General features: G+C 38.3%; 2 protein-coding genes and 1 pseudogene across 2 annotated transcripts; all 3 read right to left on the reverse strand.

Annotated features, from left to right (window-relative positions):
- Nucleotides 1–1,488: 1,488 nt before the first annotated feature.
- On the reverse strand, nt 1,489–2,058 carry LOC120287383 (major strawberry allergen Fra a 1.08-like). Its single transcript, XM_039300173.1, has 2 exons — nt 1,875–2,058; nt 1,489–1,760 (listed from the first exon to the last, which is right to left on the reverse strand). The coding sequence occupies exons 1-2, from the start codon at nt 2,056–2,058 to the stop codon at nt 1,489–1,491; spliced, it is 456 nt and encodes a 151-aa protein (XP_039156107.1).
- A 6,263-nt stretch (nt 2,059–8,321) lies between these two features.
- Nucleotides 8,322–9,060, reverse strand: LOC120286659 (annotated as a pseudogene).
- A 1,996-nt stretch (nt 9,061–11,056) lies between these two features.
- On the reverse strand, nt 11,057–11,599 carry LOC108958233. Its single transcript, XM_018870312.2, has one exon. It carries the CDS (start codon nt 11,597–11,599, stop codon nt 11,057–11,059), a length of 543 nt encoding a protein of 180 aa, XP_018725857.2.
- Nucleotides 11,600–18,284: the final 6,685 nt, after the last annotated feature.

An 18,284-nucleotide genomic window follows, 5' to 3' on the forward strand; every position in this document is an offset into this window, starting at 1 on the left:
TCGGTCGTCGGCCATCAAAATCTTAATTTCCGAAAAATAAATAATTAATTAATTAATTTCGAAAATTAAATAATTAATATTAAAAATTCAATTTAGCTCAAAATAAAGCCCGATTAAATAAACGGACTTCACCACGGTCATTAGCACAATATTCGGTCCCGGGCCATCATCAGTTGAAATTTCGGAAAATAAATAATTATTTAATGAAATTCCGAAAATTAATAATTAAATACTAAAAATCCACTTAGGCCCGAAAAGCCTAATTGGAGCCCACTAAGGGTCGGGAAAAATCCCGAGGCACTTCCAATAATTAGTAGACCATGTCTACTTGCTAATTGCACAATCAATTTATCTAAATCGCATCACAATTGACTAATAATTGCTAATTTATTCTAATCTAACAACCTAAACATAATTAATTAAAACTAAACCAACCTTAAGCATAATTAGCCAACTAATCCAGGATTAGTGAGATTACTCACCAAATCGCGCGCAAATCGGATCAATCCGACGGGGGCGACGCGAGGAACGAAACTTCCCAAAGCGACTCGCGGATCCGGGGCCCGGAAACGGCCCAAAACGGGCCCGAACCAGCTGGAAACCCATTTCGTGGGTTTCTGCCCTTGGCTGGTCGGAGCAGATCCAGCGGCAAAACGGCGAGGGAAGGCCGACGAAGGACGAGGGGACACGGGAAGTCCGGCGGGCCGGGCGGTGGCCGGAGGTGGCCGGACGGTGGGCGGATCGGGGCGGAACCGAGCCGAACAGAGGCTGGTTCGTTCGGGAGGTCGCCCGGTGCGAGGGAACAGAGCTGGCGGTGCACAACGGCGGCGGCGGGCGCACGGGCGGTTCGGCTCCGGTGCGGCGGCGATGGGCGGCCGCGGCCGCGATCTCCGATCTTCTTCGGCTGGTTCGGTCTGGTTCCGCGAAGAAGAAAGAAGGAGAAGAAGGGCTCGGTCACGTGGGGGAGAAGAGAGAAGAGAGAGGAGAGAGAGAGAAGGGATAAGGGGTTTGACTGGTCAAAAAAGAAAAAGAAGAGAGAGTAGGCGGTGGGGAAGGGTTTCGCACGAGGGGGAGGGAAAGAAGAGAGAGAAAAGAAAAAGAATAATACTATTCTAAATTTTCTTTTCTCTTTCCATTTCCCTTTCTAATTTCTTTTCGGTCTTCGATTTTTCCTCCGATAATTTCTTTCTTGAAATTTCGGACTCGTCAATAATTTGACGAGACGATGAGACAGTCCTAAAAATGAATTGTGACACTCTCGAATATTCGATTCCCGAAACCAAATCAAATTCCATGGTTAAAATCGACCGGACGTGATTTTAGTCCAATCCAACCAATTAGGTAGCTTTTAGGGATTTTACCATGGATATATCCCTTAACAGCTTCACCCAATAGGTTAGTTAACTCGTGAGTGATCAGCTCAGAGAAAAAGAACCATAGGCACGTCGACGAAATGCACATTTCATTTTATCGAAACGGGGTCGAATTTCAGGATGTCACAAATCCTACGGCCTTGACTTTGCCTTGCTTGACGTGCTCTTCTTTAAGCTCAACGCCTGCTTTGGTGTGGTATTCGCTAGTCATCTTATAAACACACCCTCCATTACTTGAAGCTTCAAACTTAACTTCGTAAATGATCTCGTAGATGACTGACTCGATCTTGTCGAAGATCGCATCACCCTCGATTAGAGTATACTTGCACAAGAAGTTGCTAGTATCAAGAGAATCGAACCTGTGCTTCAAATACTTCAAGTGCCCCCCTGTCATGCCATTTGCATTAACAACAACGATTGAATTAACTGAAGTCTACATAATAAAATGATGTTCATGAAATCACTTTTACTGAATATGTGTGCATAAGATTCGATGTTAACTTTCAGCAAAGTTGGTCTGCTTAATGCTTATGACACCTCCATCGCCTTTGACAGACTCAATGCTCTTGATATACTGGGGAGTGATCTTGGGAATGAGATTGTGTGAATCAATTTTAAGAGCTTTGAACATCTTAGAAGGGGCAATGGAGGCAGTAAATTCTTGGGTATAGCTAGTGATTGCCATTTCCAAGATGTGGATGAAGAGGAAGAGAATTAAGAGTATTTTAAAAGGATTACTCGTAAGTCTCAATGCAAGAGGTTTGGTTTTGCGTTGATGATTTTCAGAGAGCATCTAGGTGGTATTTATGGAGGAGAGTGTGATCGATATAGGTCAATTGTTTTGGTACATTTAGATTCAAAGAGTACTCCACATTGGACCATAAGGGCCTGTTTGGTAATCATCCCAACAGTGCCAAATTCTGATTTTTTTTTTTTTGTTCCCAAGAGTAGTTTTAGAACAGAATCGTATTTGGTAAATTTTTTTGTTCTCGAGAATAAATTTCTAATTTTTTGTTCCCAAAAGTTCATTTGGAGCAGAATAAAGAATAATAAAAAAAAAAGTTAATTCTTGTTCCCGGGAACAAATTTAAAAATCAACCCATTTTCTTCTTCTTCTTTCCTCTTCTTCTTCTTAATCTATCGCCACTGTCTGCTGCCCACCACCACCGGTCGCCGCTGATTGCCACTGTTCGCCACCCACCGCCACCGTCACCAATAACCGATTCCGCGAGATCGCCGGGGCGAGGTCCAAGAGGCCTGTCGGCCATTGGCAGGCCGGGCGAGCCTCACCCAACTTCCGGTGAGGCTCGACCAATGAGGGCCGGCAACACTCTAGTGAGGTCACCGGCCCTCGGCTGGTCGAATCGGACGGCGATTGGCACTTGAAGAAAAAGAATATGAGAGAGAAAGGAAAAAAAAAGAAGGAAAAAAGTAAAAAAAAAAATTATTTAAAAATTAAAAGAAAATGATTTGGAGTAGAAATTTTAAGCACAGTACCAAACACAATTCTATTCCAAAATCAGAAATTTTGGACGGTTACCAAACGGCTTAAAATGCTCAAATTATTCTCGGAACAAAATAAAAAAGAATCAATTCTGATTAGAAATTATTTCCGGGAACAAAATTGTTACCAAACTCGCCTTAAGCAACCACTTTCCAAACTCTTGTCGCTTTCTACACTATCCGCATCGTCATTTGTCTAGAATATCATGAAAAGTACTTGATACAGGAAATGGAGAAAAAAGTTAAAGACGACTGGGCTTTAAGTGCAAAGAGTTTTAATTTGGATGGGTATCGGTGCAATAAAATCGCGCACTGAATATTTCAATCATCGACTAATTGATATAGGTATTTAACTTTAAATTCCTTGGCTTTTATTTTGAAACTGAAACTTATTATAATTAGGCATGCTAACTGCCTCACATTTTGATTCCCTTTTGGTGATCTCTTGCTCATAAGTCATTAGATTTTTATTGTTCATCCTAACAAGTAGTACCGGACCGGATAATTGATTAGATGGCTTCCTAACATATATGTCACTCATTATTTCAAGAAAGGAATATCACAAATCATCAAAATTGCCAAGTAAAAATGGCAGCTACCGATGCTAGGTTTGGCAGAAATATTGCTGGTAAAGGTGGTTTTTGTGGGTGATGTTATGATGGTTTATGGAAATTGTCGTTGATGGTGGCAGCCGGGTGTAGGCGGTGGAGAGAGAGAAAAAGAGAGAACTTGAGTACTTGGGCTTTGCAGGCGTGATCAACTTTCAGTAAGACGTACCTAATTTAACGTTGGGACATCGAGACTCAAATCGGTCTGGACAGAGGATCCTTCTTAATTCCCACAAAGTAATGACAGAAGTCGCTTTGTTGAAAATGCTTACTAGCTTTGAGTTGGTTTTATGTTGTCGATGAAACTGCGAACTTACTTATAGTTTTGCTTGTTTAGGTGATTTATGTTAGCTTATATACTATATCACTAGTCAATTTACATAAAATTTACATAACTGTTTTTTACCAAGAGAATCCCAAACTATTTCTTGTATGTGTGTTGCGATATTGAGTAATTTAACTCAAACGTTTATCAAGGAAGAAAGAAGTACTTCCTCTCTCTTTTTTTCGAGTTTGGGACACCTCAAAGTCACATAACTCCGACACGGAGGGACACTTAAGTGCCACTTCAGCCAAAATCCGACCAAATGGGCGACGTTGCAATTTTCCGGCGAGTTGGGTGCAAAACGGCGTCATTTTGCACGATGTGTCGATAAAATACAAAAACGACATCGTTTTGTATCTGATGTATAAATAATTAATATAAAAATTAATTAAATTAAATTTAAACTTAATTTTATTTAAAATATTCTAAAAATTAAAAAAAACTTAAAAAAATAAAAAAATAAAAAACTTAAAATTTAAAATTTAAAATTAAAAAAACTTACAATTTAAAAAAACTTACAATTTAAAAAACTTAAAATTAAAAAAAAAAAAAAATTAAAAAAACTTTAAAATTAAAAAAACTTTAAATTAAAAAAAACTTCCAAGTAAAAAAAACTTAAAACTTAAAAACCTAAAAATTTTAAAAAAATTAAATTTTAAAAAACTTAAAATTTAAAAAACACAAAATTTAAGTTTTTTAACTTTTAATTTTTTTTAAATTTTATGTTTTTTTTTTACTTTATGTTTTTAATTTTTAAGTTTCTTTCATTTTAAGTTTTTTAAATTTTAATTTTTTTTAAATTTGATTTTTAATTTGAAGTTTTTAAATTTTAATTATTTTAATTTTAATTATTTTAATTTTTAGTTTTTTTATATTTTAATTTTTTTAAATTTAAGTTTTTAAAATTTTAAGATTTTTAAATTTTAAGTTTTTTAAATTTTAAGATTTTTAAATTTAAGTTTTTAAATTTTAAGATTTTTAAATTTTAAGTTTTTTGAATTTTGAATTTTTGAATTTGAGGTTTTTTTATTTTTAATTTTTTTAATTTTAAGTTTTTATTTTTTTGAATATTTAAAATAAAATTAAGTTTAAATTTAATTTAATTGATTTTTATATTAATTATTTACACATCGGACACAAAACGACGTTTTCTTTTGCATTTTCTCACCTCGTTAGCGTGCAAATTGACGCCATTTTAAACCCCCATCGCCGGAAAATTGCCACATTAGCTATTTGGCCTAATTTTGGCTAGAGTGGCACTTTACTTCAAACCGGCACCGAAGTATACCATTCCGAAATTATGGCGGCTTAAGTGTCCCTCCGTGCAAGCTTATGACACTCACTGGCTGTTCTTCCCGCCCTCTTTTTCTAAATTTAGAGGCATGAGCCTAAAAGCTCGAATACCTAAGAGTTCATGGAATATCTTGCTAATCCCATACAAGTGTTTCGTCTATGACAGTGGTCCTAACCCAAAATATTTTACGCATGATTGATAAGATTTGACCAAATAACCTCCAATTTTTTTTTTATAGGAAATCCCCTTATGTGTCAAGCCGAGAGGTTTAAAGAAGATCCATAAAAATAAAAAATAAAAGTGGCTATTCTTAAGGTGCGTTTGGTAACCATTCTATTTTCAGGAACAATTTCTAATAAGAAATTATTCTTTTTTATTCTGTTATAGGGAACAATTTCTGAGCAAAAGAACACGTTTTGGTAACGCACAAAATTTCGATTTGATTGGTAAGATATCGACGAAATGCATAAGCTTTTAAATTTTGAATAAAAAAACACTAATATTATTGTGCAGGTTTGACATATATATCGTTCACAATATACAAGCATAGAAAAATTGCACAAGACAGTCCAAAAATGATTTGCCAAATATACAATCAAATACTAAACATTTCAAATTGTGCAATTAAATCTTAAATGTTGTTTACCGAGTGCAATTTGGTCCTTTTAGTGAGGTTGTGGTCATTATTTGAAAATATGGCATGCCAGAACTCAATGTAGCATTTGTAAAATACGTTTTGTAGAAAAGAATGGGGTCGATTCCATCTTACCATATAGAAACTGTAAAATAACAAAATTTTCCGTACTAAGGTCGTCTATAACTAAGTATGCCTCATTTCCAGGCTATTATATTTTCAATTTTTAGATTTTACTCAATCTCTCAAAAAGTCATTGTACAAGTTTTTTCATCTAGAAGTAGGATCGGTCCAAAGTGGAGTGCTACGAAAATATTGAACTTAAATTCTTTGTCAGCTAAAACAACTAAATCATTACATATACATTCCTGGACTACATTAATTAATATTGTAATTTACTGTTTTTACAGTTATCGTAAAATGGAGTTGGTTTAAGGTGAGATAGAAGGTTTATTAATTAGTATAATATGGGACTGGCTAATGTGGGTCGAGTTGAGCCTGGCCCGTAATGAGGGGCCTTAACTGGAAACTCTATAAATAGTGTTCAAATCTCTCCTTTAATCATAATTTTCATATGTATCCTCACTTAATGAGCGTTTACCTAACGCTAAACATGAGAGGCCGTCTCATTGAGCCAGTGATACGGAAGGCAATAGAGAAAAAGGACTTTCGAGTGGAACATTGTGTTTCCGTTTCCGTTTCAAGAACGATGAATCTCAAAACAAGTGCGTTAATCTTTTTACTCAATTATGCATATTCTTGTTCTAGTTATGAAGATCTTAAGGTTGCGCTATTTGCATCCAACAATGCACACCTTGTAGGGTGTCCTGTAGAAAAATAAAGGGTGTAAATTGTACGATACTCGAGTAATTACACCCCATATGCATTAGAAATTGGTAGTTCTTAACAATCCTTTGCACATCCATCCTAATCCAGAGTGTCATAAACCGGTGCTTGATTTGTTGTCGTTTTATTCTGGGTCCCATGACTAACTAAATCAATTTATACATCTTGAGCTAGGTGTCGCAACCCTCCTGACGTGAAGGTACGAGGAATCAGGATTCTGTCAGGGCAACGAATTGCCCAGTGAGAGCGGCGAGAGACTCTCACAAGCTTATGGCAATACTCGGTGTGGGTTCTCCCAAGACCCTGTCAATTTGCGGTAGGTCGTTGACTCATTTCATTATGACCAATATGTTATTCCATTTGGAGTCACCGCTAACATATTTTAAGCCAATTAGGGATCACGTGAAATGTGAAAATTTGTTTGTTTTTAGGTCGGGGGAAGACTGTTTCAATTTCCATGAGCCAGAGACCCTAAGAATAGGATTGATTATGTTAATCGTCTAATTAGTGCTCCTTCAATACCTGAACTTATAATGTAACCGGAAATGTGATTCAAGTGATCTTATCAAATTTTAAGCTCCTAGGTACATTTCACTTGGGGATCATGCATGGTTGCTTGCAAAAATGGGTATCCATCACGAATATAGAATAAAAAAACATGCTAAATCGAAATAAGCATGTAAATAAGGAATATGGAATGTAAAGTATGCGAAAAGTAAAACTAGATATAGTATCAGGCAAAAATATACATAACCTTATCATCAAGCCTTGCAACAAGACTCCCGTGATCAATACCACAAATTAATCACGTCAATTCCTCAAACTAGATAACATGAAATGACCATGAACAAGACAAAACGGTCCAACTGGCTAAGTAATAGCAATGAAAATGCAATAAACGAATCAATCCTATCCCTAGATGCAATTCCAAACTAAATGCCACACTAACTTCTTCTTCTTCTTTTTAATCTTTTCTCTTTACCGACTCTTTTCTTTTTAATTACGCAAAATGACATGATCTAATGTCTATGTTATACTAAAAACGCTAGCTACACCAGGCATTAGGTTAGAACAATGTTTTAGACTGAAAGCATTACTTTGGAATTATAACTTAACACTGAGCTACCACGATATCTCCTAGAATGCTATTTTTCTGTAATTTTTCATTACATGCTTTTTGTGCCGGTCTTTCACATACACTAACGGCAAGACGATTAATCATAAGATCACAATAGATAGAACGATTGACCCCAAATAGACCACAATTACACTTATTAAAACATAATAACACCTAGAGATTAGTATATTGATGCAAAATGACTAGGGTTCATTTTGTGCATAATGACCCTAGTTATTAAGGGTGATGTGGAGCAGGGAATGCGTGGTCATATGAACTAACTTTTTTTATTTTATTTTAACAAGAGTCAAATTTCATCGTAACCAGTTGATTTGATTTCAGAATTAATTTTCATTCAAAAAAGTGCATGATGAACTCGCTAGCGAAATTCAAGTGTCAACGTTGGATGATTTCTCGATTTGAATGATGGGGACATCATTCAAGGAAACACGAAAATGAAAACCTAAAGAGTCAATTATTGAGTACTCTACACTCTGATGTGATATTAGATCAATTTACTTGTAGAACATCAACCATTCAAATGCAAATTTATTCAATTACACCAAGAATTACAATTCAATCGCACTTCGAACTATAATAGATCACACTCACATATCCCTTGTAGCGACAAATAGGGCAAATTAGGGCAAAATGACGCATCATGGAGCTGGCAAAAGAAGACGCAATTTATGCATAGGCATCAGGGTTTGCCAATAGGAACTCTTCAACAACTTTGTAGAGTCCCATAGCCTTTTCTTTGCCCCCTCTACATCCCCCTTAGCGTGATATTCACTAATCATCTTACATATGCATCCACCATTGCTTGAAGCCAAGAATTGAACCTCATAGATGACCTTTTCGATCTTGTCGAAGATCACATCGCCTTCAACTAGAGTGTACTTGCAGACCAAGTTCTCCGTGTCGAGGAAGTCAATTTTGTGCTTTAGAAACTTCAAGTGACCACCTATAATACCATGTAAAAATATACCATGTAAAAATCAAATAACATTATATAGAGAGGTGCACAAATAAAGAGACATTCATATGGTGGTGTAACAAATAGGACTCTTCGAGCATCATCTGATATATATACTAACCTTCAGCAAAGTTGGTAACCTTGATGCTTCCAGCTCCTCCATCTCCTTCAACAAACTTGATGCTCTTGATACCCTAAGGGGCAATCTTGGGAATGAGGTTGTGGGAATCAACAATCAAAGCCTTGAACATTCTAGATGGAGCGATGAGGGTGGGGAACTCTTGGGTAAATGTGGTGACACCCATGTTTTTGTCTTGGAAGAGGAAAGACAATTGAACCAGAAATTTGGGGAGAATATGGAGTATGTGTGAGTGCTTACTAGTGCAAAACCTTGAGTTTGATGCAAAAGATGAAAAACCAGTGTGCTATTTATAGACTCTTCAAAGGGGCCTAGCTTTTAAGGCCATCACATGGATGTTAAGACAGCTCAGAGCACTCCACGGTGGACTGACCGACCAAAACATTGATTTTCTTCTTCTTCTTCTTTTCATTTTTTTTTTTCTTTTCAATTTATTGAAAGTCTTAACTTCATTGGCAAGGACCCGCCATTTTCTAGAACAGTCACAAGGAGAAAAATAGCCCTTCCCTTGCCAGCGACTTGGACGGAAGTATCTGACTTAACACATACGTCAATGATGCAAAATTATTAAACTGCAATTGGCAAGATGGTACCGATTTTATTTTTGGATTAAGAAGCTGCTCCACGTAAAAGAGGAACGGGAGAAATAAGAATTTGAAAGTAATTCGTAGGAAGTTGGATGAAATTCCATGTGTGTTATAAGATTAGTGTGGATAGAGTACCGGTGGATGAATAGTCGGCCTTAGGCGACTTCCGATCCGAGTTTGAGGGCGCGGGGAGAGGGGGAGAGAGAGATGGGCGTGGGCAATGGGCGTGATGGTCAAAGAGGAAGGAGAAGCACAAAGATGGAGAAAAAGAGAAGAAAAGAATGAAAAACCATTCTCTCGTCAAGCTTTTTGATCACCGAGAGATTCAATATTCTGTTCATTATTTGCATTTTATTTCTTTTTTACATACTTTTTTAAGGTTGCTTTATTTTGATAATAATAAAATTTTAAATTTATCCTATTCATTATTAATATCTTAGATAAGAATTTCCATATCATCTTAATATCTTACATTAGGATCAGAAAGTAATTGTAATGAATATCAGTAAAGTTTTTCAGTGTCACTTTCAAATACACCACTAAGCAACTGAAAAACTAGCAATTTTCCTTAAAAGTGATTTTCAAGAAAAACATTTTCCTCTATTAAGTATTTTTTCACAGAACAAGTGCGTCCAAAGTTTAACTTACTATTTGAAATTAATTAAGCTAAGGAAAAGTTGGACCCCAAGTCTGTAAGAAAAATCATGCACTTTTTCTTTCCTTGCCCTTCTTGCTACCGCATGTAAATTATTTAGATAACAATCATCATAGAACCTGGACCTCGGTTGAAAACTATATTAAGTGGTTTGATTTACTTCAATCTTAGATCATTTAAAAGCCTACCAACAAACTGCATGATAACTTCTACATGGTGTAGCAGTTTAGGTTTTAAAAACAATTTGTGTACGAGTATTGATACACTGAAAAATATTACAAAAACCCAAATTATATGTTGAGAGGGCGACTATATTTCAATGGGAAAAAAACAACATAGATGATAGATGTGTTACTTTAAATAACATAAGATCAAGTTGATTAGCCTGCCATTTCGAACCTAATAGAAAATGGGTTGAGCATACATAATTTTGGCATGTGATGATTTATGGAAGTCTCATTCAGACATTGTGACCACTTCATGTTGGGAAGATGACAAACTTTATCAGACAGCTTTTAGGTATGGATTCATAGAATAAGGTCCAATATGAATGGCATGATATTATATTTGTTCTATAACTGCAAACTTTTGAGGGAATATTGTGATTCGATCGAGACCAAATTGCCACATGTATGACCTATAATGGAATTGTGTCTATGACAACTTTTTTTTTTTTGGTCGAAACTACTGAAATATTATATTAGAGAAGATAGACATCCGAGATGCTAAAGCATCAGCATACACTATATCTTGCAACATAAAAGGAGGGTAAAGGATCCAATTGCGGACCGGGCCGTGGTTCCCTGTGGGCTTTGCGGCCCAATCTGCGGCTGCATTCGCCCGTCTACGGCGTGCTTGAGAGAGAGATTAGGCACCGGGATAGCAGATCTTCGACTTCAGCGTAGAGGAGGCGTTCCATCCATGGTGGTTTCTTCTTCTCCGCTACCATCTCCACCAACGTAGGCAGTCCGATTCCACTATTAGTCGATCCCGTGACGCTCATGCTGGATCGATGTTGAATCGAGAATTTCGAGCATAAAGCTCCGCCTGGAAAGCCGATTGAGCTGAGAAGCTTTGGGTAAAAACATCAGTGAGAATTCCTTTGTAATTTCTGCAGATACAAGCCATTGAGCCTTGCAAACCCTCTGATTGAAAAGCACCATCAATATTGCATTTTAAACTGCCTTTGTCAGGAGGTTTCCATCGCTGATCGGGGCTGAGGGACGAGATTGGAAAGCTGTGAGGAGTTGGGTCGACAACCTTATCTATCCTGCTCTGTGCAAGGGCATCCTCCACTGCTTGGATGGGGTCTGGACTATGGTTTCTGAAGATGAAATTGTTGCGCTGACGCCAGATCTGCCACAACAAATTTGCGATCACCTCAAATTCATGGGACTCCTTCGAATCAGTGGCTCTGGCTGCGACCCAAGCATCAAAACGTTGCACTGAAGTAGGTAAGATCTGAACCCTGATATGAGGATGAGTCCATATCTTGCTTGTCCACGTGCAAAAGAAGAATAGATGTTCTACAGTCTCTGGCATATTTTGAGAGCATAGGTTGCAGACAGGAATGGGTGAGATGTGTCTGTGAAAAAGGTTTGCTTTAGTAGCAAGGGCATTCGACAAAGCAACCACATAAACACTCGAATTTTAGGAGTGGTTTCATATGCCATATTGTTCGCCATAACTTAATGGGGTTCGATAAGAAGTTGAAGGCACTTTGAGTTGGGTATTTAGGTGTGAAGACAAAAGGTGGTAAATCGCTTTTTGAATAAACACCGAGAGGAGGTAGCAGTCCATATCAGTTGGTCGAAGAAGTAAAGGATTAATAGGAATTTTTAAAATCTCTTCACTGACCTGAGAGTCAAATAGATTGGATATAAGAGTTGAATTCCACGTGTACTGTGAGTTATCAATGAGATCAGCCACTAAAACCGGTTCGCCTTGAGCAACTGTACCTCCCAATGTACCCGTAGGTAGCCAATTGTCTTCTCTTATTTTAATTTTGGAGCCATCCCCAACTAACCATCGAAGTCTAGGAAGAATGGCTTCTCTTCCTTTTAAAATACTCTGCCAACCCCATGAAGTACGATTTCCCGCTTGTGCACACTGAAATGATGAATTCCTGAAATATAATCCCTTGAAAAGCTGACTCCATAGAGCGTTTGGTTGTTGATACATACGCCAAGCTTGCTTACCAAGCATTGCTTTGTTGAAACCGACAAGGTCTCTAAATCCCATTCCTCCGAGTCTTTGGAGAGTTTTAAAGAAGTCCAATTTTGCCAATGAATTCCTGTTTTGCCATTATTATTGCTCCACCAAAACTCGATATCTTTTTTTTTTTCTATTAATCTGCATAAAGACAGGGGAGCTTGAAGATCGACATGGCATACCGAGGTAATGCCTCGTATAACAGATTTCAAAAGTATTTCCTTTCCACTCTTCGATAACGATGTTCCTTCCAGCCATCTAATTTGGCGTTTACTTTGGCCAAAATCCAGGAAAACATCTCCCGTTTCGATCGCCCCCAATCTGAAGGGATACCCAGGTACTTCCCATAACGATTCATCACAGGCATTCTGAATTCACTTGCTATATTTTGTTGTAGAGATAACGGGCAGTTTTTGCTGAAATACAAACCAGACTTATTCCTATTTATAATTTGGCCCGTAGCTAGACAATATTGGTTTAGAATATTGGCAAGGTTTTGGGCTTCAGAGATTGTTGCTTTTAGGAAGAAAACAGAGTCATCAGCGAAGAATAGATGGGATAAAGTGGGGCATGCTCTATTGAACTTAATTCCTTGTAAATGACCCATTTCCACAGCTTGAGTAATAAGAGTTGATAGCGCATTTGCGAGTAAAATAAAAATATATGGGGATAGGGGGTCACCTTGTCTAAGTCCTCGAGATGGTTGGAAAGAAGCAAGCTGTTCCCCATTGAAACGAACACTTAGGGAAGTCGTTGTGATGCAAGCCATTACCAACCGAACCCATCTGTCATTGAAACCCAACTGCAGCATGTAGGCTTGGAGAAAATCCCATTCCACCCTATCATACGCTTTTTGCATATCTGTTTTTAAAAGAAGGTTGAACTTTTTCTTGCTCTTGCGCACTTTAAACTGATGAAGCACTTCTTGAACCACCATTATGTTATCCTGTATCTGCCTGTCCTTAACAAATGCTGCCTGTTCTTTGGATATCAAATTAGGAAGCCAAGGTTTAAGTCTATTGGCCATAACTTTGGAAATGATTTTGTAAGCGAAATTACAAAGACTTATTGGTCTGTACTGATCAATGCTTTCTGGATGATGAACCTTAGGAACCAACACAAGTATCGTTCTGTTTAGAGAGCGAGGCATGATACCTGAAGTGAAGAACTCTCGAACTGTTTTAATGACATCTGTTTTGATAATTTCCCAGTGCTGCTGAAAGAAGAGGCCATTAAGACCATCGGGCCCTGGAGCCTTTGAAGCACCCAGCTGAAAAGTTGCCTGGTACACCTCATCTTCCGTTACTGTTCTCAGTAAATGATCATTTATGTCTTTAGTTACCACTGCAGGGTATTGATTTAAAAAGGGGCCAAAGTCGCGATAGCCGACTGACTTATATAAATTAGAAAAGAAACCCAACGTTAGCTCCTTTAATTGTGCTGGTTCTCTTATCCAGTGCTGGAGATCATCTTTTAACAGACAGATTCTGTTTCTTTGTCTTCGTTGTACAAGATCGGCGTGGAAAAATTTGGAATTTTTATCCCCCCACCTCAGCCAATTGATGCGAGATCGCATAGCCCAGAACTGCTCCTCTTGCTGCCATATTTGTTGAATTTCGTCTCGAATTGAAAGGGCCAGCTCTTTATCATCACTCTGATAATATTTTCTGTTCATGATAGTCTGTAGCTGATGTTGTAAATGAGCTATACGAAGATGACCGTTATTGAACTTTGATTTACTCCACCTTGCTAATTCATGAGAAACTGTTTGCAATTTTGCCGCCAGAGAGGTTTTGTCTGCTCTGGATATATTCCACGAATGTTGAATTATTTCTTTGCACTGTTGATCTTGGTTCCGTAAAAGCTTCATAAGTAAAAGTCTTCTTTCGCTTGACAGGACTAGTAGATGTGGTAATCAAGAGAGGGCAGTGATCCGAACCTAAAGCAGGAAGGGCTAACACTTCTGCAGTAGGATACAACAATCGCCATTCCAAAGAGCAAAAGACTCGATCCAATCTCTCCTTTACTGTCGCCCCCTCGTTCGTTATTAGACCAGGTAAATTCACACCCTTTGCTTTCCAACTCTAGTAAAGAGCAAGCACTAATCACTGCTCTAAAGGATGATAGGCGAGAGTATATAGCTGGTCTCTTACCCACTTTTTCCCAGGGGTAGAGAATTTCATTAAAGTCCCCCACGCACACCCAAGGAAAGGTATGTACAGCACTGATCTCCCTGAGTCTATCCCAAAGCTCTTGTCTAGCCCTATAAGTAGAAGGAGCATGCAAACATGTGATATGCATAGACGTAGCTGCAGAAATATCATAACAAAGCAGATCAAAATAATTCTCCGCTGACTTCAAAATAGTTAAAGCATAAAGCTCAGTCCAAAAAATAGCTAGACCACCAGCCAGGCCCACTGGATCCCTTATCAAGGAGTGTGGAAAATGAAACCGACGCCGTAATCTACTTAAAACTGAAGCTACATTCTTAGTTTCCATTAAGAAAACTAGATCGGGCTTTTCTTTGGCCAAAACGGCCTTTAGGCTTGAACTGTCGTGGGTTGCCCAACCCCGACAGCCCAACATAGGAGCTTCATTTGAGATGCGGTGGCTGTTTGGGGCCAGCCGCCAATGCCCACTGTGTTGTCTCATTTACAGCATAAACAGGGGTGTCCATAAGTTGAGTCTCATCCAGATCTGATGAGTAGCCAACTCTAGTATCATACGGAGAGTATCTCTTTTGTTTCTTGCCTGATCCCGTAGCATTATTCGTTTTCAGAATTTTTGGCTTTTTTTTTCTTGGGAATCTCCAGGGAAGGAGTCTGAACACTCTTCAATTTTGCCATTGCAGGTACCAAGTCAGTAGTCCTTGGAGCGAGATTGACTATTTCCATCATAGAAGAGGGTCTTGAGGGGATGATGGGGGTCGTTGCTTGAGCTTCTGAATCTGGCACAATTGGAGGCAGAGCTAGGATTGGCATTTGCATGGCAGGGGGAGTTTCAGGTACAGCTTCATCCATCTGCTTCATATATTCCTGAGGATTATAGAACGTGTCCCAATACGGGTTATGTTGGCGAACCTCCGCACGTAACCAGTGGCCATAGGCGAGTTTCGATAAAGCATCGTGTTTGTCTTCCTCATAAGGATATTCTTTACAAGCTGTCGCATAGTGTCCTAGCTTCCCGCACGAATAGCAGAAATGTGAGAGTCGCTCATAGCGAAAATCTAACCATAATGTCTTTCCTTCGATACGAATTAGCTTCCCCGTCCTTAAAGGTTCTTTCAAATCAAGTTGTATGCGGACCCTTCCGTAAGTATCTGGTTTAACTTCGATTACACGACCTACCCGCTTAACTCGCCTTACGTGGGAATGTGTTCTGGTTCCACTCCAAAGGTAATCCTATTACATGCATCCGTAAGGCACAGTGAGAGAACTCATAGCAGTGTAATGGCGTATTTGGTCGCCATGGTTGGAAATGAAACAAATGTCCTGAGAACAACCACGGACTCCCTGCAAGTACTCTCTGTTTTTCGATTTCTAACCGAAATTTGACTATATACAGGCCACCATCACAAAGGGAGATATCAACCTGGTCTAAACGCCATGCTTTCTTCATTGCAATTTGTAAAGCAGGAAGATTAACAGCAGGATTGGTAAATATATTACCCACCAGGATAAGGCGACACTCTTTCAGCTTGTCTGAGGAAGGTAAATCATCCCAAACTTCCAATTCTTGTTCTGAGCATAGTCGTCCCAATCTTTGACACAGCGCCGCAATGCGCGAGGAGCTGTCTTGCTCTTCCGTTGCCATAAAGCTTACAAGTACTTAAAACCCTGTGCAGACTTAAGACCCAGTTGTTGCATGTCCAGAATTGAAGACCGACAGCGCTATACGTGCAAAGTCAACTTAGAAGAACCCTGTGCAGAATTAAGACCCAGGTGTTGCATGTCCAGAATTGAAGATCGACAGCGCTATACATGCAAATTCAACCTAAAAAAGATGATTGAGGGGACAGCGATGATTCAGTGGACATCACCATAAGGAGATGGGAAAACTCGGGACAGGGAGAAAGAAGGCCTCGATGATACAGTGGACTCAAAAAACTTCACATGCAAGCCACTCCGAGGAGTAGGGAGGATTACTTAAAGGAAAAGGAGGTATCGGCGGGAGATTGAGGGAGATTAGAAGGAAGGAATGAAGCTGAAAGGGGAGTGCAGATTGAGCACTCGAGGAGAGAAGAAATTACAGAGGAGGAAGAGCTCGAGCATATCGCGAGAGGAAACTCTAACATAGGCGAGAGAAAAGTTTGAGGAAACTCGCATGTTGAGCGAGAGAAAACTCGCATGTTGAGCGAGAGTTTGAGCTGTCTATGACAACTTAAACATATATGATACAGATATATCTGTCTGAAAAAGCAAGTTATGGAATCATTATTACAAAACTATTCTCAGGAATTCTTTTATTTATTTTTTAGCCAAAAAGGCCAAGAAAGGTATATTAAAACTTAGTTGAGAATAGGAATATAACAATGAACACAAATGTTGGGCCCTTGCTCAAAAAAAAAAAGAAAGAAAAAAAAAAGAACACAAATGTTGGGCCAGGTTAAGAGCCCAAAAAGATAAATATGCCGTAGAATTTAAGCCTTTACAAATTGAAGATCAGGGTTATAATTTGGCAATCACTCCGATTCATTCGGTTGATGCTATACCTAATATTGAGATTTGACCTAGTAGATAAAAGTAGTTAGTTATTAACAATTTACCAGTCCTTTTTTAATCCGCTAAAAGCAGTTTTTTGGTCGATCTGCTAAAATCAGGTTAGTAATTAGAAAAAGATGGCAAGTCGGAATTAACAAGTTATCGGACAAGTAATTTACCAGTCAATTTTTGCTACCAACAATATAGTAATTAATCAAGGTTTTGCGTAAAATTACCATCATCGAACAGTTTTAAAAGTTTTTTGGTGTATGGAAGCCAGGAGTTCCGCTATAAATAGCAACAAAACTCCTCTAAAATAACTACAAGTCTAACTCGAATGCTTGTTGAATGGGGTCGGTTCTTTGGTTTGATTCCTCCGGACTATAATAAGAGCCTGCTTGTATATAGCTATACCTGAATTGTAGCCGTTGTGTCATGAAGGGTCGTAACTTTACGTTTGGTAATACAGGTTTTAAAACTGCAACCCCTCAAAAATTGAGTAAAAAAATTCCTTAAAGTGTTGCAATTTTGGAGGAACTGCAGCTGTGAGATGTTTTCCGAACGCTTCAAAGTTGCATCACCCCTTTCACAGCGAAAGCTGATGGCGAGAATCTGTACCAAATAATCTGTAAATCTCTTGAAAATTCTAGCTTCGCTTGTTTTTTTGTTTCTTTTTCTTCTCTTTTCTTGGATCAACTCATGGCATTGGCCCACGATGTTATAGAGACCATCGTAGAAAACCCGTCAACTTTATTTATATGAATCATTGACTTGCACACAAATCATAACTATATTTCATTAAAAAAAAATATCAAGAAAGACATTAATTACTCTAAGTCAGAACTCTAAATTAAACCCTCAAAGCGAAGCACGACATCACAACAATAAATGCATAGATATATGGATTTGCCAAAAGGTATTCCTCAACCAGTTAGCACAATCTCATCACTTTGTTTTGGCCCTACTGGCTGTCTTCTTATTGAGATACACATATGAATTATATTAGAAAAATATCACATTACAGAATTGATGTGGAGTGAAGTAGTTATATATACTAGTTGGCCCATAATTTATTGATTTCAACTTTTGAGTGAGGGTGAGTGGAACTGAATATATTGACTAACTCATAGTTGAGCTCCCACTTGGTGATCTCTTAGTTGAAAGTATCGGGTTTCTATTGTGCGTCCAAACAAATGATTGATTGGTTGGTCTCCGATGTGTATTGGAATCCTAGACTTAATAATGAATCCTGTGAATCTCTATGGTTGCCAAGTGCGGAAGGAGATAATAGGTGAAAGACGTGTATGAACTAGTTG

Source organism: Eucalyptus grandis, chromosome 8 (genome assembly GCF_016545825.1).
Source record: "Eucalyptus grandis isolate ANBG69807.140 chromosome 8, ASM1654582v1, whole genome shotgun sequence".
In the NCBI taxonomy this organism is placed as follows: domain Eukaryota; kingdom Viridiplantae; phylum Streptophyta; class Magnoliopsida; order Myrtales; family Myrtaceae; genus Eucalyptus; species Eucalyptus grandis.

Coding starts and splice junctions, on each gene's coding strand:
- LOC120287383 (XM_039300173.1), bottom strand. CDS start 2,058: ATGGCAATCACTAGCTATACCCAAGAATTTACTGCCTCCATTGCCCCT. Junction 1,761..1,874: donor GCAGACCAACTTTGCTGAAA/GTTAACATCGAA, acceptor ATGGCATGACAG/GGGGGCACTTGAAGTATTTG.
- LOC108958233 (XM_018870312.2), bottom strand. CDS start 11,599: ATGCCAGAGACTGTAGAACATCTATTCTTCTTTTGCACGTGGACAAGC.